At 41.8% G+C, this 21,962-nt stretch overlaps 2 protein-coding genes across 2 annotated transcripts; both read left to right on the top strand.

The window, feature by feature from the left end:
* Positions 1–1,370: 1,370 nt before the first annotated feature.
* LOC138895952 (uncharacterized) lies at positions 1,371–2,161 on the top strand. The gene is made up of 2 exons (XM_070180718.1): positions 1,371–1,768; positions 1,921–2,161. The coding sequence occupies exons 1-2, from the start codon at positions 1,371–1,373 to the stop codon at positions 2,159–2,161; spliced, it is 639 nt and encodes a 212-aa protein (XP_070036819.1).
* An 11,125-nt stretch (positions 2,162–13,286) lies between these two features.
* LOC138895953 (uncharacterized) lies at positions 13,287–14,387 on the top strand. Its single transcript, XM_070180720.1, has one exon. The coding sequence runs from the start codon at positions 13,287–13,289 to the stop codon at positions 14,385–14,387; it is 1,101 nt and encodes a 366-aa protein (XP_070036821.1).
* The last annotated feature ends 7,575 nt before the right edge of the window (positions 14,388–21,962 follow it).

Below are 21,962 nucleotides of genomic sequence, written 5' to 3' on the forward strand. Positions count from 1 at the left end.
CCTTGATATTCTAATCTCTCACAGACGGTGAGTAAAGATCGTCCGGTGCAGCTGAGCAGGTACCGGTACCCCAGGCTAGGGAGTGAGTGGCCGGGGTCAAGGCAGGGGGGTAGGGGCGGAGCACGTGCCGCAGCTAGAGCCCCTGATGGTGCAACTGCTATGGAGCCACCGGTAGCTCCTGTTGAGGAGCAGGTTAGTGACCATGCCGAGCCGAAGGTGCCAGCTTAGGTTCCCCAGGGACTACTTATTTTGCCAGCTATTCAAGATGCGTTGATCCACATGGGTTTGTTCTAGAGTTTGGCTTTGGCCGGCACATTTCTAACTTTACCATCTACTTCTCAGGCAGGGGACGGAGCGCAAACTCTAGCTACTCGTACCCTATAGTAGGTGGCCCATAGTTATCATACTCCCACAATGTTGCCAGTTGGGGGAGTTCAGCCTACTATTGCCGCGCAGCCTAAGGATAGGCCCACGATGTCAGCGGATGTGCTGAAGAGGTTAGATAAGTTCACGAAGTTGCATCCTCCTCACTTCAGTGGTACGCCTTCAGAGGATGTTCATGGATTCTTGGGTCGTTTTCATGAGATTCGGCACAATTTGGGACTAGTTGAGTCCATTGGAGTTGACTTCACCGCCTTCCAGATACAGGGTCCGACCAGGAGAGGCCAACCAACATGATTACCTTCTCTTACATAGGCTTAGTTCTCCAGAGTCTTTTTGGAGCAATTTGTGCCACACACTAGGAAAGAAGAGCTGAAGAGGCAGTTTGAGTACCTACAATAAGGTCTGATGTCAGTTAATGAGTATGATATAAGGTTTACAGAGTTGTCCTATCATGCTATTGCTCTGATTCCTACTGAGGAGGAGAGAGTGAGGAGATTTAATGAGGGTCTTCACTATAGTATTTGCCTTGTTACGGCTAGAGAGACCGAGAACGAGACTCCATTTATCAGGTGGTAGAGATAACACATCGTGTTGAGTGCATCCACAGTGAGACTAGGGAGATGTTGCAAGGTAGGGACAAGAGGTCCCGACATTCATGTAGCTTTGGTGGTGCCTCGTCTGGAGGCCCAGGCCGATTTGGGAGAGACCTATATATCAGGCCAGTTTATCATTCACCACCACCCAATCGAGGAGCTTCTATGTAGGCTTCGTTCAGCGCACTTCTAGCACAGAGTTCTTATTGAACTCCATTCGTTCAGGGTTCATCTGCACCAGATTCTTCTAGTGGCTATTCTGGTTCACGTGGTCCGACTCAAGCCCCGTAGTCATTTTCGATCAGAGGTTGTTATGAGTATGGAGAGTTGGGGCATTTTAGGATATACTACCCCTGTCTTCATAGAGGTTTAGGGCAGCAGGGAGGATAGACTATGATTCCTACACCGATTGATACACCACCCACTCAGCCAGCTCATGGTGGAGGTCATCCAGTATGTGGCTGTCCTAGAGGGGGAGGTCAGGCCAGATGTTATGCATTTCCTAGGAGGAACGCCATTGTTGCTTCTGATGCTATTATTACGTGTATTGTTTCTGTATTCCATAGAGATGTTGCGATGTTGTTTGATCCTAGTTCTACTTATTCATTTATGTCATCATACCTTGCTTCTTGTATGGATATGCTATGTGGTTATCTTGATGCTCTTATGCATGTGTCTACATCTATTGGTGACTCTATTATGGTGGATCGAGTCTATCGGTCATGTGTGATCACTATTTGTGGTTTTGAGACGAGGGTGGACTTTTCTATTGTTAGATATAGTGGATTTTGGTGTGATCTTGAGTATGGATTAGTTATTTCCGTACCATGTTATTCTTGATTGTCACGCTAAGACCGTGACACTGGCGATGTCGGGGTTACCGAGGTTGGGGTGGAAGGGTTCTCTTGGTTGCACTCCTAGTAGAGTGATTTCATTCTTGAAGGCTCAACAGATGGTTGAGAAGGGATGTCTTAGCTTTTGTCAGAGATGTTAGTGCTGACACTCCTATTGTTGAGTCAATTTCAGTAGTGAGGGAGTTTTCGTATGTGTTTCCAGCAGACCTACCAAGTATGCCACCTGATAAGGATATTGATTTCAGCATTGATTTGGCACCAGGCACTCAGCTAATTTCTATTACACCGTATCGCATGTCTCCAGATGAGTTGAAGGAATTGAAGGAGTAGTTACAGGAGTTGCTGGATAAAGGGTTCATCAAGCCTAGTGTGTCACCTTTGGGTACACCAGTGTTATTTGTCAAGAAGAAGGATGGTTCTATGAGAATGTATATTGACCACTAGCAGTTGAACAATGTGACCATCAAGAACAAGTATCCACTTCCGCGCATTGATGATTTGTTTGATCAATTTTAGGGTGCTAGGATATTCTCAAAGATTGGCTTGAGGTCCGGGATTCACCAGTTGAAGATCAGGGCTTCGGACATCCCTAAGACTGCTTTCAAGACTCATTATGGGCATTATGAGTTTTTGGAGATGTTGTTTGGGTTGACTAATGCCCCAGCAACCTTTATGCATTTGATGAATAGTGTGTTTCAGCCCAATTGGATTCTTTTGTCATTGTATTTATTGATGATATATTAGTGTATTTCCGTAGTAAGGAGGGGCATGAGTAGCATTTGAGGATCATGCTCCAGAATTTGAGGGAGAAGAAGTTTTATGCTAAGTCTCCTAGTGTGAATTTTTGTTGGACTTGGTGGCATTCTTGGGTCATATGGTATCCAGTTGAAGCCCCATGAGAAGAATTATCCAATGCATGATTTGGAGTTAGCAGCCATTGCATACGTGCTCAAGAATTGGAGGCATTACTTATATAGCATGTCTTGTGAGGTATATACGGATCATCGGAGTCTCCAACATCTGTTTAAACAGAAATATTTGTATTTGAGGCAACAGAGATGGTTATAGTTGTTGAAGGATTATGATATCTCCATTCTTTATCATCCGGGGAAGGATAATGTAGTGGCAGATGCCTTGAGTAAAAAGGCGGAGAGAATGGGGAAATTAGCATTTATTCCAAATGGGGAGAGGCCTTTGGCTATGGATGTTTAGTATTTTGCTAACAGAATCGTGAGATTGGATATTTCAGAGCCTAGCATAGTCCTTTCTTGTCTTATATCTCAATCGTCCTTGTTTGAGCGCATTAAGGCTCGTTAGTATGACGATCCCTATTTGTTTGTCCTTAAGGACACGGTGCAACGGGCTAGTGCTAAGGAGGTGATTATCGATGATGATGGTGTATTGTGAATTCAAGGACGGATTTGTGTTCCTAATATTGATGGGTTGAGAGAGTTGATCCTTGAGGAGGCTTATAGTTCATGGTATTCTATTCACCCAGGTAGTACGAAGATGTACCGTGATTTGAAACAACATTATTTGTGGATGGGGATGAAGAAAGACATTGTTGGATATGTTGCTCGGTGTCTAAGTTGTCAGCAGGTCAAGCATGAGCATCAGACACCTGGTGGTTTGCTTCAGAGGTTAGACATATCGGAGTGAAAATGCAAGCGCATCACTATGGACTTCGTGGTAGGGTTGCCACGTATGTTGAGGAGATTTGACATAGTTTGGGTTATTGTGGATAGACTGACCAAGTCTACACATTTCATTCCAGTCATGACTTCCTATACTTTGGAGCAGTTTGCTAAGATGTACATCCTGGAGATTTTTCATTTGCATGGTGTACCTGTTTCTATCATCTTGGATCATGGTAGTCAGTTTACTTCACATTTTTGGAGACCGGTTCAATGTAAGATGGGCACGCAGGTTGAGTTGAGCACCATTTCACCCTCAGACGGATGGGCGGTCCGAGAGGACCATTCAGATTTTGGAGGATATGCTGGGATCTTGTTTCATAGATTTCGAAGGTCAGTGGGATTAGTTTCTACCTCTAGTGAAGTTTGCCTACAACAACAACTATCATTCGAGTATCCAGAAGGCTCCATATGAGGCATGATATGGGAGGCAATGTCGTTCTCCGATTGGTTGGTTTGAGCTTGGGGAGGCTAGGTTATTGGGCACAAATTTGGTTTGTGATGCCTTGGAGAAGGTGAAATTGATTCAGGAGTGCTTCGTACAGTGCAGTCCAAGCAAAAGAGTTATGCTAATAGGAAAGTTCGAGATGTAGCTTCCATGGAGGGTGAGAAGGTTATACTCAATGTTTTGCCCGTGAAGGACGTGATGAGATTTGGCAAGAAGGGTAAGTTGAGCTCTCGGTATATTGGTCCTTTCGAGGTATTGGAGAGAGTTGGTGAGATGACCTATAGACTTGCCTTGCCTTGCCACCCAGCTTATCGGGAGTCCATCCAGTGCTTCATGTTTCCATGCTTCAGAAGTAGTATGAGGATTCGTCACATGTATTGGATTTCAGCTCCGTGCTGTTGGACAAGAATTTGACTTATGATGAGGAGCCGTTGGCCATTTTGTGTAGGCAAGTTCGAAAGTTGAGGTTGTGAACACCTAATTTTTGCCCCACATAGGAAATTACCCCTAAAAAGTCAAAAATAATTTCAACACAAATTAGATTTGATTTAGGACTTAATTTAGGTTTTAATTAATTTGGTTAGGATTTAAAATCAAAGAAAATCAAGAAAAAGAAAGAAAAGAAAAGAGAAAGGTTTTGTTTAAAAGCTTTATCTCAACTAGGCCAAAAGCTTATCAACAACCCATTTACCTCACAATTTCGCCCCAGCCCACCAACCCGGTCCAAAGCCCCACCTGCCCGACCCGCCTGGCCCAACCTACCCTCTTCATTAAAACACTCCACATTCCCCAAAACCTAAAAAAAAGGAACATACCCCCCCTCTTGAAGAAACGAACAACAACCGTCCCACCCTCTAAAAAGCTCTCAGCAACAGCACACCCATGGCGGCTCCTTCTTCTTCCCTTCGCTAGAACGCTAGACGAGACCCCCTCCCTAATAAAAAAAACTAGCCGACTCTTTCTTCTTCTTCACTCTCTCATACACACACCATTTTTTCTAATAGAATATACACGCACATCTGAAAGGACGGAGGAGCAATCGTCAACATTCCAAAAACAAACTTTCAAAAAAAAAAAAATCTTCAAAAACTCTCAAAAGAGATCTGAAAATCAAAAGCTCTAAAAAGAAGAGGAGAATTAGGATTTCAAAGGTATTCTTGCCTGGGATTGTTTGCTCCTCACTCGCTGGGTTCTAAGAGAAGGATTTAATTTCGAAATCACTGTTGCTGGTTGCCGAATCCGTTGTTTCTGTTTTTGATGAATTCCAACCATTCCTTATCTAGCCTTCATTTGGCATTTCTAAGTTGATTCCTATACAACCAGGTACTCCTCTATGAATTTGAATCACTGTTGTGTAAAAATGATCTAATTCCTTTGGTTTTCAATAAAATTCTGATTCACTTTGCTTTCATGTAATATATTAGTTCCCATGATGTGAAATTACAAAAGACTTCTACTATGCAAGGTGACAGAAGATCAAATTAATGTGATTGTTTAGTTGAAATGTTCACTTCGTAATAAGTTTCCCATTTCTCTGTTTGCACTGTTCATTAGTAAGGTTACAATTACCTTTATCACCATGGTAATAAGGACTTAGCCCATACATTTTGAATAACTGAAAAGGAAAAAGTTGAAATGAAACAACTAATGCAGCACTGGTAATACACTTTGAAATCTGTTGGCAATATTAGAAATCTGTTAGCAACTTTAGATTATAATTCGAGTTGCTATCCTCACACCTCCTCAAATTAATTCAATTAGAGTCTTAGCACTACTGTAGCTTGCGCGGGCCTAATTCCAAAGCTCATGTTGAAATGTACCTCAAACCTTAGAGAATTAAACAACTTTGAATATCGTAGTGTGCTTCAGGCGCGATTAATAAATAAATCATCGTGACTATGAGTACGGTTTTCCTGGCATAGTTATGATACATAATCCCCAACTCGAGTGCGCGTTTCACGCGACTTGACCATAACTTCAAATAATAATGATAAACATGTTGTAAGTCGCGGGTGCGTTTCACGTGACGCGATTCGTAATATGTACAAAACAAATGAGCGTGCGACATCGCGACTTGTTCAAATAAGTTTCATAAATAATTAAAAGCGGTTAAAAGTTAAAAATACACAATAGGTTTTAAGCATGTAATAAATTAGATAATTATGCCAATTATTAATAGTTGAGCGACCGTGCTAAAAGCACGGAACGCGGGGGTGCCTCACACTTTCTCCCGAGTTAACAGAATTTCTTACCCGATCTTCTGTGTTCGCGGACCGTTAAAATATAGTTAATTTCCTCGATTTGGGATTTAAAATACACTGGTTACTTGGGACACCATAAATTATTCCAAGTGGCGACTCTGAATAAATAAATAATCTCATTTCGATTAATGTCACTTTAATTGGAAAAACTCCCGTATCCTTCAGGAAAAAGGAGGTGTGACAGCTCTGGCGACTCTGCTGGGGACACGAACCCAGAATCTTTGGTTCAGGGTTCAGAATTCTAGCTTAGAATAACTTATGTACCTGGCTAATTGTGATTGCATGATATTACTTGTTTGAGCCTAATGTGCTAATTGCCGCTTTTTACCGCTTTGATATTGTCGTGAACTATATATAAACTGTTACAAAACCTTTCTTCTCTCTGAGTCTTCTAAATCTTCTGGGAAGCGTGTGCTTCGCGTGGCTTATTTTATGTTAGGGTCATATGCTAATTTTAGAATGAGGATCGGACAAGTTGCAAAGCTGATGAAGCTTCTGTATTCCTGGTACGCTGCTCCCCCTCGGCTCGAGTTGTCCGCTCGGGTAAGCCAGGTCTAGAACAATACACCCAGGATTTAAACTTAGAATGACATAGCCTCATGCCGGATCCCTAGTAGGAACGTTTGTTTGCATCACGTGCATTTGACTTTGAGGACTCAACACAGGGGTTGGGTCCATCTATGACAGGTGTACCCAAATTAAAAGACCATCCTGATGCATCTTACGTGCTACTTGCGCATTTGTTTGTTTCAGCTTGCATGTTGATTGGCTTCTAGAATAGGGAAAGAAAATCGAAAAAAAACCAAGATTGAGAAGTAGGTATTTGAAAAATCCTGAAACTCAGCCAAATTTTTGAAAAAAAAACGTAGAGAAAGAAAAAGTCATTTCAAAATAAGTCACAATTTCCTGTTGCGTCAAAACTGATCGAGCTATGCGGGTCTGATTCTCATCGAATGTGAGATACATAGGCAAACCTCATCGGTTCCGGCCTCAATTTTCAAAAAATTCAAAAATATTTTCCCTTTCCTTAATTCCCTCTTTAGAATTCTTTCCTTAGAAAATCAAAAAAAAAAAAACTAAATCCAAAAATATTTTCCTTCTTTTCCGAAGTCTTTCATTCTATAAAAAAAAAAGAAAAAAATTTTTCAAATCAAAATCCAAAATATTTTCTTCATTCTTTAGAATTCTTTCTTTTTATTTTTTTAAATTCCATAAAAAAACAAAAAAAACAATAAAAAAAGAATATTTAAAAGTCTTTATAAAAAAAAGAAAAAGAAAAATGGGTCAGTCTATTCCCGATCTTCCTGAACTACGTAATGGTCTGATTCATGTGGCGTCATGATACGTAAGCAATCCCCATCAGATTCGATCATAGCCATAGGCAATTTGAGTGAAAAATAAACCGAAAAAGAAAAAGAAGGGAAAAGAAAAAGAGAAAAATTGAGTGAAAAAAGAAAGAAAAGAGTGAAAAATAAAAGAGCAAAAACAAAACAACAAAAATAGAAGGGAAAGAAATCAGGATTTGAAATTCGAGAAAAGCAAAGCCGAGATGAAACACACAGCCGTTGCAAAAAACATTTAGAAACGTTTAACTGTTCAGGTGCATTGCATCCCCAATTTGCGATTCCTTATCTGTTAAAATGTCTCAAACTAACAAGGTTATTGGGTGTGCAAATTAGCTAGGTTTTGTTCAGGTGGTTGGTTTTGTTGGTAATCTGGATTTCCATCCTTACTTCACAAGATCTAAAGGCAGTGTTCCTATGGCCTCCGAAAGTCATCTACCAATTATTGAACCTGATGATAGTCCGGTATCGGCTATTCCATAGTCAGAGTTCGCAGCCGCTAAAGAAAATAGGAGGCTGCGCATCCGCATGTTTGAAATGTGGGACGCCTGGTCTAATGGCAAAGAATTTCCCAGTACAATCCCCGGATTTCCTGAACTACTTCCCAGGACGAGTTGAATCTCCAACGTCCCCATCCCCGTAACCAACCCATTCATCCCGTTTGGGTACCCCACTATATCAGCCAATTTCACCGGTATGCCTTCTAAGGTTCGCCCCTAGGCACCGTTTTCGGGGGTACCTTCTACATTATTCACCGCACCGCCAGTCTCTACTATGGCACAACTAACAGTGCCTAGGCCATGCTTCGAGCCTTCAGCTTTCACTTTTCAAGACCCACAATTTCAGCTAGACATAGCTCATGTTACCCCAAACTCTTACCCTCAGCACCCGCAATATAAGTCTCCAATGGAACAGGAAATAACAGTGAGAAACCCCGAGCAAGAGGAAATGGCTCGGAAGATGAAAAGCCTTAAACAAAGTCTGAAGAACATGCTAGGCTTGAGTGGCCAAAAGAGTGTCTCGTACTCCGATCTGTGCATGTTTCCCCATGTTCACTTGCCCGCTGGCTTTAAGATGCCAAAAATTGAAAAGTACGATGGGAACTGAGACTCGATCGCTCATCTGAAACGATACTGTAACCAGCTGAGGGGTGCTGGTGGAAAAGAAGAATTATTGATGGCTTATTTTGGGGAGAGCTTGACGGGAATTGTGTCATAATGGTACATGGACCAGGACATCTCCCATTGGCATATATGGGACGACTTGGCTTGAGATTTTGTCAGGCAATTTCAATACAATGTTGATATAGCTCCAGATAGGAATTCCTTGACCAATTTCAAGAAGAAAATCGCAGAAAGTTTCCGTGAATATGCTATCAAGTGACGTGAGCAAGCAGCCAGAGTGAAACTGCCTATGGATGAGACAAAAATGGTCAATGTTTTCTTATAGGCCTAAGAGGCCGATTACTTTCAGAACATGATGTCTGCATGGGCAAACCTTTTGCAGAGGCCTTAAAAATCGGAGAAATGATAGAAAATGGCCTGAAAACTGGCCGAATCATAAGTCAATATGCTTTTAAGGCCACCTCCCAAGCCATCCAGAACGACTCGAGAGGTCTAGCAAATCGAAAAAAGAGGGAAGAAGGAGCCATGATGGCTTCAGGTTCGAGAGGCCCCTGTCGATCCCATGATCATTCTTACGGTCTTACCTGCCTCCCAGAACCCCACAACACTACTACCCCCATCAAGATGCAGCATATGCCATGGCACTGCCTTCCTATGCGGTGATGAATGCCCAACTCTATACACGACCACAGCAGCACTACAACCAAAACTGAGCTCCACCTCACAGAAATAACCATCCTCACCAAGATCCATATAACCCCCGTCCACCACAAAACAATTACCAACATAATACACGTCCCCGTGAGCCTCATAGGAAAAATGACTTTACCCCTATTGGTGAGTCCTACTCTATCCTGGTTCCAAAATTAATCCAGATGGGTCTATTGCAACCTGTGCCTCCAAACCGGCAAAATCTGGAATCTCCATTATACCGGCCCGGTACCAGGTGTGCCTATCATTCGGGGGCAGAGGGTCATGATATAGAGGATTGTTGGACTCTCAAGAGAGGAGTTGAGAATTTGATAGAACAAAAATGAGTGGTGCTGAGGGACGAGGAAGTCCCCAATGTGACTAACAATCCATTACCGGCTCACAACAACGGGCCGGTCATTAGAATGATTTGTGATGATAAAGAGTTTGATCCAGCGTTGAAAGCCATCATCGCCATTGTCGATTCAGAGGCAAGACCCAAAGCGGCAGCGAAACAAGCCAGAAATGAGAAGAAAATCACTTCAATTCCTCAAGTTGTAGAAACAAAAACTGGAGCAGCACCTGCTAACGACGCAATTCTCTATGTTCCTAGGGCCCCAAGGAAAGAACATGTCATGTCGAACACTCCCAAAAGATTCGAGCAAAGGAAAGTCGCGTTGAATGTGCCAAAGTTGTATGTGCCAAAAGGGACTTATGTGGCGCGGGGGACGGTAATTCCACCAAGGCTGACTGAGCCCGTGGTTATCAGCCGCGCACCACAGAGCCCTATGAAAGACCCCACTGTAGTCCCCTGGAATTAAAACAAAACAGTGGTTACTTATAAGGGGAAAGAGATTATGGGAGAGGTGAACAAAATGAACCTATCTGGGAGGTACCACAATTCGGAAGAGTTAAAGAAATCAAAATTGAACAAGGAGAAACAGTTTTCACCCAAGAAGCCTGTGAGCACTGAAGAAGCAGAAGAGTTCTTCCGAAAAATGAAAACTTCAGAATATGCCATAGCTGACCAACTCCGGAAGACTCCTTCCTAGGTCTCGCTTTTATCTCTGCTGTTGAGCTCGAATGGGCATCAGAAGGTACTCTTGAAAATATTGAACGAGGCATATGTCCCAGTTGAAACTTCAGTTGAACAATTGGAGAGAATGGCTGAACGATTCTTCGAAGTCAACAGGATTTCTTTCAGCCGCGATGATTTGCCCCCAGAGGGAGGCGCCTACAACAAAGCCCTTCACTTGACTGTCAAATATGAAGGTTATTATGTGAAGAGAGTCATGTTAGATGGTGGGTCCGGGGTCGACATTTTCCCTCTCTCTACGCTCCATAGGATGGAAATTGGAACAGAAAGAATTCAACCAAACAATGTCTGTGTGCACGCTTTTGATGGTGTCAAGCGAGACATAATAGGGGAAATTGATTTGATTTTGACCACTGGCCTCGTGGATTTTGAAGTGACTTTCCAGGTTCTAGACATGGATACTTCATATAATTTTCTCCTAGGAAGACCATGGATTCACGCTGCAGGGGCTGTGCCCTCCACTCTCTATCAAATGGTCAAATTTGAGTATGAAAACCAAGAAATTATTGTACATAGGGAGGATGAACAGTCCATTTACAGGGACCCTTTAGTTCCGTGTCTCGAAGCCAGAGAAGGAAGTGAGCAAATTATCTACCAAGCTTTCGAAATTGTGGTCGCCGACCAATGCGAAGAAGGGGCCCCGTTCCCTCAACCTTTCTTATCTAATGCATCGGTCATGGTCGCCAGTGAAATGATTAAACAGGAGTACTAGCCCGAAAAGGGGCTCGGGGTATCTCTGCAAGGCATCACAGATCCCATCACTTTGACCGCCAATGAGAAGTTCTTCGGCGTAGGTTTCCAAGCTATAAATGCCGATATAAGATGGGCTGATAAGCGCAAGAAATATGGATGGGTCCGGCCCCAACCCGTTCCTCATCTCGCCAAGTCATTTGTTAAACCCAAATATGTAGAAGAAGAAGAAGAAAAAGAGGCCTTCACGGCCGAAGAGATTGAGGATATTTGTGAATCCATGAAATAAATGCTGTATGAATCCCACATGATCCAGCCGGGGGAAGGCACGAGAACTGCTGAGGGGCTGTACATGGGACCAAATGCCATGCTTCAGAATTGGAAAGCTACCCCATTCCCTGTCAGGCGGGAATCCCGGTAGTCTAGTCTTGCCATCTTTTCTACATTACGCGTTATTCCAGGGTGTAACTCGAATGGTTTACTTTATTGTCTTTTGATTTTGATGTAAACGCTCATATCTTCAATTCAAATCAATGAAATCAATGTTTCATCGTCAATGTATGTTCCCCTTTTTCTTTATTCTGATTTTTCTAGTTTTCTTATCTTTTTCTTTTCAGTTCTAATAATGCGGACTTAAATAACATGATATGCTTGCGGACTTCATGCCCAAATCCTAAAACGCTGTCTAACTGTGAAATAATGAATCAAGAATCGGAATATGACGAAGATGAGGCTTTTAGAGAAATAAATCGAGAACTGGAAGAATTTGAGAATAAGCCTATGCCAAACTTAAATGAAACCGAGCCAATTAATTTGGGCAGTCCAGAAGAGGTCCGGGAAACCATGATAAGCATTCACGCTGATGAACGAACTAGAGACGCATTGTTCCAACTTTTGTTTGAATTCAAAGATGTGTTTGCATGATCCTATGATGATATGCCAGGGTTGAGTGTTGATTTGGTGGTACATAAATTGCCAACTTATCCCGGTTACCCACCCGTCCAACAAAAGCAAAGAAAGTTTAAAACAGAAATCAGTGATAAGATCAAAGAAGAAGTCACTAAACAATTGAAAGCTGGTGTGATCCGGGTGGTCCGATACACCACATAGTCGGCTAATGTGATCCCAGTGCCAAAGAAGGACGGGAAAACCCGAGTGTGCGTTGATTATCGGGATTTGAACAAGGCAAGCCCCAAGGACAACTTTCCATTGCCAAACATCCACATTATTGTTGACAACTGTGCCAAACATGAGATACAGTCTTTTGTGGATTGTTATGTTGGGTACCACCAGGTTCTGATGGATGAAGAAGATGCAGAAAAGACGGATTTCACCACACCTTGGGGCACTTACTGTTAAAGGGTCATGCCATTTGGTTTGAAAAATGTCGGGGCAACCTACATAAGAGCCATGACTGCCATTTTCCATGACATGATACACCAGGAAATTGAGGTATATGTGAATGATGTGATCATTAAGTTCAGAACGCAGGAAGACCATGTGCGAGATTTGAGGAAGTTCTTTGAGCGTCTACGTAGGTATGACTTGAAATTGAATCCAACTAAATGTGCATTCGGAGTTCCATCTGGGAAACTTCTGGGGTTTATAGTTAGCCGGAGGGGTATCGAGTTAGATCTAACAAAGATAAAGTCTATTCGGGATTTGCCACCTCCGAGAACCAAGAAAGAGGTCATGAGTCTACTGGAAAGATTGAATTATATCAGCAGGTTCATTGCTTAGCTTACTACCATGTGTGAACCCATATTTAAGTTGTTGAAGAAAGATGCGGCGATCAAATAGATGGATGAATGTCAAGAGGCTTTTGATAAAATCAAAGAATATCTGTCAAATCCGTCAGTGTTGGTTCCACCTGAGCCAGGAAGACCTTTGTTCTTGTACTTGATGGTCTTGGAAAATACCTTCGGTTGTGTCTTGGGGCAACATGATGTGACCGGGAAGAGAGAACAAGCCATATACTACTTGAGCAAGAAGTTCACTAGTTATGAAGCCAAATACACTCTGTTAGAAAGAACTTGCTGTGCCCTAACTTGAGTCGCCCAAAAGCTCAGACATTATCTTTTGGTCTACACCACATATCTCATAACCAGAATGGATCCTCTGAAGTTCATATTCCAGAAACCAATGCCCACGGGAAGGTTAGCAAAATGGCAAATCCTGCTCATTGAATTCGACATTGTCTATGTCACCCGCACGATGATGAAAGCTCAAGCCTTGGCGGATCATCTAGCTGAGAACCCGGTTGATGATGAATACCAACCCCTGAGTACTTACTTTCTGGACGAGGAAGTAAATTCAGTTGAAGTAATTCCAGAGGACTCCAATGCTTGGAAAATGTTCTTTGATGGAGCTGTAAATGCAAAGGGTGTCGGGATTGGGGCAATTTTAATTTCGCCCACTGGTCAGCACTATCTGGCCACAGTCCGACTTCGTTTCTTCTGTACAAACAACACCGCTGAATATGAAGCCTGCATTATAGGCATGAATATGGCAGTCGATCTCGATGTGAAAGAATTGTTAATCATGGGAGATTCTGATTTGATCATTCGGCAAGCCCAAGGTGAATGGGAAACTCGAGACATCAAGCTTTTCCCATACATGCAATATGTGGAAGATCTTAGCAAACGGTTCAAGTCTCTCGAGTTCAGGTATATTCCTCGATTCCACAATGAGTTAGCTGATGCACTAGCTACTTTGGCCTCAATGCTGCCGTATCCGGGCAATGTCCATATTGATCCGCTGGAAATCCAAATTCGAGAAAGGCATGGTTATTGTAATGCAATTGAAATAGAACCAGATGGTCGGCCATGGTATCATGATATTAAAAGATTTTTGACAACAAAGGAATATCCCGAGCAGGCCAATGGAGATCAAAAGAGAACTATCAGAAGGCTTGCCAGCGGTTTCATTTTGAGCGGGGAAGTCTTGTACAAAAGAACTCCAGATCTGAATCTTTTGAGGTGCGTAGATGCCCGAGAGGCTGAAAAGATCATGAACGAAGTGCATTCGGGAGTATGTGGGCCTCACATGAACGGATATGTTCTTGCAAAGAAAATCCTGCGGGCAGGTTATTATTGGATGACCATGGAAAAGGATTGCTTCCGTTTCATCCGGAAGTGCCATCAGTGTCAGATACATGGTGACCTAATTCATGCACCGCCTTCAGAGTTGCATCCTATGTTAACACCTTGACCGTTCGTTGCTTGGGGTATGGATGTCATTGGGCCAATCGAGCTGAAAGCTTCAAATGGGCACAAATTCATCTTGTTTGCCATTGATTATTTCACAAAGTGGGTTGAAGCAATCACTTTCAAAGCCGTCACCAAGAAAGCGGTGGTGGACTTCGTGCATTCCAACATTATTTATCATTTTGGTATTCCTAAAACTATCATTACCGACAATGCTGTAAATCTGAACAACCACTTGATGAGGGAGGTATGCGAACAATTTAAGATTACGCATCGTAACTTTACCCCTTGTCGGCCCAAAGCTAATGGCGCAGTTGAAGCTGCAAACAAGAACATCAAGAAGATCCTCCGGAAAATGATTCAAAGTTCTAGACAGTGGCATGAAAAACTGCCTTTTGCATTATTGGGATACCGCACCACCGTGCGTACCTCAGTTGGGGCAATGCCTTATTTATTGGTTTACGGTATTGAAGCCGTAATACCTGCAGCAGTTGAAATTTCCTCTTTTTGAATCATTGTTGAAGCCGAGATCGAGGATGATGAATGGGTCAAGACCCGGTTGGAACAATTAACCATCATTGATGAAAAGCGGATGGCCGCAGTTTGCCACGGGCAGTTGTACCAACAAAGAATGGCCCGTGCCTATAACAAGAACGTGCGGCCTAGGTAATTCGAGGTAGAGCAACTCGTTCTGAGATGTATTCTCCCGCATCATGAGGAAGCAAAAGAAAATTTTATCCAAATTGGAAAGGTCCGTACATTATAAGAAAACTGTTGCCGAAATGAGTGCTGTATTTGGGAGACATCGAAGGAAATGATCCCGAAACAGCTGTCAATGCAGATGTGGTCAAAAGGTATTATATTTGACCCTTTTACGCAGTTTTAATGATCTCTGATTGGGATGACGAAGGCTTTCATTCTCGCTACCCATACAGTACCAACCCTTGCAAACCCTTTGTGTCGGCTCCTTTTTCTTTGATTACCCTCTTTGGAACCTGGAAGTTCTTATTTAAAAAAGAAATGATATGAAAAATGAATGAAAAGAAAGAAAACAAAGGAAATAAAAAACAAAAGTTCCTTGAACTATGTTTGACTTGATTCCGAAAGGATACGTAGACAACCTCTCTCTGGGGTTTAGTCACACCAAAACAAAAATCCAAATTCCCTAAAAAGTGAAACTGGGGCAGATGTTATAATGGTTCGATGATGGTCTCGCCTAAAAGGTTCCAAAGTTGTAATTCAATCCAAATGCTTTTTACCCCCAAATCCTGTTCAAATCCTTCCGATCAATCGGCAAAGAGATTCAAAATGGGAGGATACAGTTACTTGGATCCGATGCAATGAAATGAGAGAAATAAAATGAGAGAAATAAAATGAGAGAGTCTTATTTGTGAAAACCCTCACGGGCACCGTAAGGCGACGGTAAGCAGAGAAATTGAAAATGAGAGAGTCTTATTAGTGAAAACTCGCAAAGAGCACTATAAGGCGATGGTGAGAAGAGAAATGAGAGAGGCCAGCTGATGAAAACCTGCAAAGGGCGCCACTGATCGAAAATAGGATCCTCACAGTCACTGGCACCGACACAATCCTAGGCAAGGTCTCTCAGTTTCAAGGAAAAAGTTGTGATGAATTTCTGAGAGTCGGACGGTTTACACAGATCAGACATCCAGTCCAAAAGGCATGTCATGTTCATTGAAGTCCGCATGTACCAAATAAGTCCTTTTGTCTTTTCCCCGAAAGGTATACCTTTTGTCTAAATTCATTGTCCATTTCATTGTTCATTTTTCTTTGAATCCCTTTCGGTCTAACTCTATTCCAAAACTAAGGCAAAGAAGAGATGGCAAGACTTGATTTACAGGGTTCTCGTTTGATACAAGGCAATATGCAAAAAGGCACCCAGCCTCGACAAAGGCATCAAGTCGACTCCGACTGGCCATGATGGTCGATGCCTCGAAGTCAAACTCTCTTAAAATAAGAAAAGCAAAGTCAAATGCCCACAAAGGCAAAATAAAGTTTAAACGGTCAAGTCCCATATGGCTAACCGTCTTGGCAAAGTTTGAAAAGCCAAAGGTTCCCCAACGCTCTGAAGTTAAATTTAGAGGAAAGAAGTGAAAAGCCTACAAAGGAAAAATGGAGCTGAAAAAGGTTAAGTCCCACACGACCAACCATCATGGTAAAGTTTTAGAAAAGCCAAGGGTTCTCCGGGGCCTGAAATGATATCGGTGTTCAGGGAACAACCAGTTGCAGTTGAAAGTACCATCAAAGAAGACAGGCCGAGATTAAGTGACTGAAGCACTCAAGGCCGCAAAACCAACCACCGTTTCAAACTGACAAATTGTTCTTTGTTTGAACCACAGGAAACAGGTGTAATCCAAAGCAACCTTGCAAGAAGCAGGTGCAACCAAAAAGAAAATCACGCGGAGACTGAAATAGCTCTGCAGCAACAACAACTCCAAAAAGAGAAGTCTTCTCTAAATTCTTTCCCGCACTTTACTCATTTTCTTAATAAAAGGAAAAAAAAGAAAGAAAATTCTAAATTATGGTAGTATAGGGTCTCCAATCCCTATCTGCATTTTCCAACATAGAGTCTCCACTCCCTAGTCGATGATATTTTAGACATAGGATCTCCACTCCCTAGTTGATTTTATTTTAGACATAGGGTCTCTACTCCCTAGTCGCTTTTCCAACATAGGGTCTCCACTCCCTAGTTGATTTTACTTTAGATATAGGGTCTCCACTCCCTAGTCCCTTTTCCAACATAGGGTCTACACTCCCTAGTTGATTTTATTTTAGACATAGGGTCTCCACTCCCTAGTCGCTTTTCCAATATAGGGTCTCTACTCCCTTGTTCATTTTATTTGAGACATAGGGTCTCCACTCCCTAGTCTCTTTTACAACATAGGGTCTCCACTCCCTAGTTGATGTTTATTTTAGACATAGGGTCTCCACTCCCTAGTCGCTTTTACAACATAGGGTCTCCACTCCTTAGTTGATTTTATTTTAGACATAGGGTCTCCACTCCATAGTCTCTTTTCCAACATAGGGTCTCCACTCCCTAGCTACTTTTCCAACATAAGGTCTCCACTCCCTAGTTGACTTTATTTTAGGTATAGGGTCTCCACTCCCTGGGTCTCCACTCCCTAGTCGCTTTTCCAACATAGGGTCTCCACTCCCTAGTTCATTTTATTTTAGACATAGGGTCTCCACTCTCTAGTCTCTTTTCCAACATAGGGTCTCCACTCCCTAGTTGATGATATTTTAGATATAGGGTCTCCACTCCCTAGTCACTTTTCTAACATAGGGTCTCCACTCCCTAGTTGGTTTTATTTTAGACATAGGGTCTCCACTCTCTAGTCGCTTTTCCAACATAGGGTCTCCAATCCCTAGTTGATGATATTTTAGTCATAGGGTCTCCACTCCCTAGTCGCTTTTCCAACATAGGGTCTCCACTCTCTAGTTGATGATATTTTAGACATAGGGTCTCCACTCCCTAGTCGCTTTTCCAAGATAGTGTTTCCACTCCCTGATTACTTTCATTTTAGACATAGGGTCTCCACTCCCTAGTCTCTATTTTCTCCGGGTACACCATTCCCGAACTTTTATAGCTTTCAATAATGAAGTAGTATAGAGTTTTGTTACAAATAACTCACAAAACTTTCCTAGTGAAAACTGGGGCAAAAATATTTCGTTTGTTTGTTTGTTTGTTTTAGTGCCTGAGCAGGTTATACCTCGAGGCACAGGGTTCGAGATGAACAAAAAGAAGTCTCAATCCATAATAGATAAAAGAAAAGGAAAAGAAGTGAATTCAAAGTGCAAAAGCAGAGAAAAGATGTGGATTGCTCAAGACATGACCGAAGTCACAAGCTTTGCATGTCCCGTTTTGACCCGAAAAGCTGAAGAAGAATGAAGTAGCACCTGCAGCTAGCAAGCATCAAGATTCGGATCAGAGTCTGCGTGAAGAACTAGCCAAGATCAAGATCAAGCTTCAAAAGACTCATAATAGGAATCTTGTAACTCATAGCTGATAGTCTTAGTTAGTCTTTTTTATTTTGACTTTGGTGTAATAAGGAGCTCAGCAAGCAGTAAACAGCAGCAACAACAGTGAAATCACAGCTTCCTGATAGTCCCATCTACCAAAGCTTCCAGAACTACACTGACCTGATTCCTTTATAGCCAAGGATATGTAGGTAACCTCTGAAGCAAGGTTCGGTCAACTTTTTTAAAATGCTTCCCATGGAGTATCAAACAGGCAAATATTGTTCAGGATTGCTCACTTTATCTTTGCCCGAAAACTCTTCATATTTCCGAGCAAAGAAGGGCAGCTGTGAACACCTAATTTTTGCCCCACATAGGAAATTACTCCTAAAAAGTCAAAAATAATTTCAACACAAATTAGATTTGATTTAGGACTTAATTTAGGTTTTAATTAATTTGGTTAGGATTTAAAATCAAATAAAATCAAGAAAAAGAAATAAAAGAAAAGAGAAAGGTTTTGTTTAAAAGCTTTATCTCAACTGGGCCAAAAGCTTATCAGCAGCCCATTTACCTCACAATTTCGCCCCAGCCCAGCAACCCGGTCCAAAACATCACCTGCCCGACCCGCCTGGCTCAACCTACCCGCCTGGCCCAACCTACCTACCTCTTCATTAAAACACTCCACATTCCCCAAAACCTAAAAAAAAAGGAACATCCCCCCCCTCTTGAAGAAACGAGCAGCAGCCGTCCCATCCTCTAAAAAGCTCTCAGCAATAGAACACCCATGGCGGCTCCTTCTTCTTCCCTTCACTAGAACGCTAGACGAGACCCCCTCCCTAAAAAACAACTAGCCGACTCTTTCTTTTTCTTATTCACTCTCTCATACCCACACCCTTTTTTCTAAAAGAATATACACACACATCTGAAGGGACGGAGGAGCAATCGTCATCATCCCGAAAACAAACTTTCCAAAAAAAAAAAAAATTCAAAAACTCTCAAAAGAGATATGAAAATCAAAAGCTCTACAAAGAAGAGGAGAATTAGGATTTCAAAGGTATTCTTGCTTGGGATTGTTTGCTCCTCACTCGCTGGGTTCTAAGAGAAGGATTTAATTTCGAAATCACTGTTGCTGGTTGCCGAATATGCTGTTTTTATTTTTGATGTACTCTAACCATTCCTTATCTAGCCTTCATTTGGCATTTCTAAGTTGATTCCTATACAACCAGGTAGTCCTCTATAAATTTGAATCACTGTTGTGTAAAAGTGATCTAATTCCTTTGGTTTTCAATAAAATTCTGATTCGCTTTGCTTTCATGTAATAGATTAGTTCCCATGATGTGAAATTACAAAAGACTTTTGCTATGCAAGGTGACAGAAGATCAAATTAATGTGATTGTTTAGTTGAAATGTTCACTTTGTAATAAGTTTCCCATTTCTCTGTTTGCACTGTTCATTAGTAAGGTTACAATTACCTTTATTACCATGTTAATAAGGACTTAGCCCATACATTTTGAATAACTGAAAAGGAAAATATTGAAATGAAATAACTAATGCAGAACTGGTAATACACTTTGAAATCTGTTAGCAACAATAGATTATGATTCGAGTTGCTATATCCTCATACCTCCTCAAATTAATTAAATTAGAGTCTTAGCACTACTGTAGCTTACGCATGCCTAATTCCAAAACTCATGTTGAAATGTACCTCAAACCTTAGAGAATTAAACAACTTTGAATATCGTAGTGTGCTTCAGGCTCGATTAATAAATAAATCATCGTGACTATGGGTACGGTTTCCCTGGCATAGTCATGATACATAATCCCCAACTCGAGTGCGTGTTTCACGGGACTTGACCATAACTTCAAATAATAATGATAAACATGTTGTAAGTCGCGGGTGCATTTCACGTGACGCGATTCACAATATGTAGAACAACAAATGAGTATGTGACATTGCAACTTGTTCAAATAAGTTTCATAAATAATTTAAAGCGGTTAAAAGTTAAAAATGCATAATAAGTTTTAAGCATGTAATAAATTAAAAATAAGGCCAATTATTAATAGTTGAGTGACCGTGCTAAAACTACGAAACTCGAGAGTGCCTCACACCTTCTCCCGGGTTAACAGAATTCCTTACCCGGTTTTCTGTGTTCGCGGACTGTAAAAATAGAGTTAATTTCCTCGATTTGGGATTTAAAATACACTGGTGACTTGGGACACCATAAATTATTCCAAGTGGTGACTCTGAATAAATAAATAATCCCATTTTGATAATGTCACTTTAAATTGGAAAATTTCCCTATCCTTCGGGAAAAAGGAGGTGTGACAGAGGTCAAAAAATATTGCATCAGTGAAGGTTTAGTGGAGAGGTCAGCAGGTCGACGAGGCAACTTCGGAGACCGAGCATGTTATACGGAGCAGATATCTCCACCTTTATTATATCCCAAGTATGATTCTGAACCCGTTCGAGGACGAACGTTTGCTTTAAAAGGGAAGAATGTGACAACCCTGCCAATTGTTTTATATATTTGATCTCCATTTCCCTACTTGATGCCTCCCCTATGCTTGTTTGTCGTTTTGTGACTTGCGGGGATGGTTGGTTTGGTTTTAGGAAGATTTTTGATTAAATTAAAACACTTAGTTCCATGGTTGGAAGCTAAGTTATAAGAGTTGAAGAAGGTTTGGATTTTGAGTAAATGACCTCAGATTCGTGTTCTGATGGTTTCAGTATGTTTGTATGGTGATTTTGGACTTAGGCATATGTCAGAATTTGGATTTGGAGGATTCTAGATTGATTTGGCTCTAATTGGCGGAAGTTGAAAATATGAAGGTTTGATGAATTGATAAGTTTTATTCATAGTTGACTCTGTGGTTATCGAGGCCCGTTTGGCATTCCAAGCCTTGGAATAGGTTTGTGTGGTGATTTATAACTTGTGTGCAAAATTTGGGGTTATTTCGAGTTGGTTAGACGTGGTTCGACATGAGTTTTGAAAGTTGGAAGTTGATTAGCTCATTAAGCTTGAATTGATGTGCGTTTGTGGGTTCGATAATATTTATGTGACTTGAGACCTCGTGTAGGTCCATGTTATGTTTTGGGACAGGTTGGTATGATTGGACGGGGTTCCGAGGGAATCGGGTGTGTTTTGGATGGATTCTAGATCATATTGGAGCTAGTTGGCATGTCTGGTGCTGGTGCACCACATCTACGGAGGAATGGTTTGCAGTTGCGATGTCGCACCTGCGATGGAGAAGTGCACATTTATGAAGGGCGGCCTGGGGCTGGAAGTGTGCAGCACGGGGGTGGTCGCACATGGGGAGATCGCTTCTGCAGTATTTGGTTACACTTGTGGAGCCGCAAATCCGAGTTGCGTGCGCAGGTGCGGAAGGTCAGGATTTTTAGTGGGACTCACAGAAGCGAGCCTTTTGTCGCAAAAGCAAGCTCACAGATGCGAGCTGGAGTCCGCAGAAGTGAGAACGCCTGGCAGCATATTACATTCGAGGTTTTGCTTCATTTTACTATATTTTGAGATTGGAAGCTCGGATTAGAGCGATATTTGAGGCAATTTTCACCCTTTTGGGTTGGGTAAATATTTTTAACTCAGAT

Source organism: Nicotiana tomentosiformis, chromosome 7 (assembly GCF_000390325.3).
Source record: "Nicotiana tomentosiformis chromosome 7, ASM39032v3, whole genome shotgun sequence".
Classification (NCBI taxonomy): Eukaryota; Viridiplantae; Streptophyta; class Magnoliopsida; order Solanales; family Solanaceae; genus Nicotiana; species Nicotiana tomentosiformis.

What these genes read in the sequence shown, in the direction of transcription:
- LOC138895952 (XM_070180718.1), top strand. Translation starts at nt 1,371, where the DNA reads ATGATTCCTACACCGATTGATACACCACCCACTCAGCCAGCTCATGGT. An exon ending in GTTAGATATAGTGGATTTTG is followed by an intron (nt 1,769 to 1,920) that starts GTGTGATCTTGA and finishes TCATTCTTGAAG; the next exon opens with GCTCAACAGATGGTTGAGAA.
- LOC138895953 (XM_070180720.1), top strand. Translation starts at nt 13,287, where the DNA reads ATGGATCCTCTGAAGTTCATATTCCAGAAACCAATGCCCACGGGAAGG.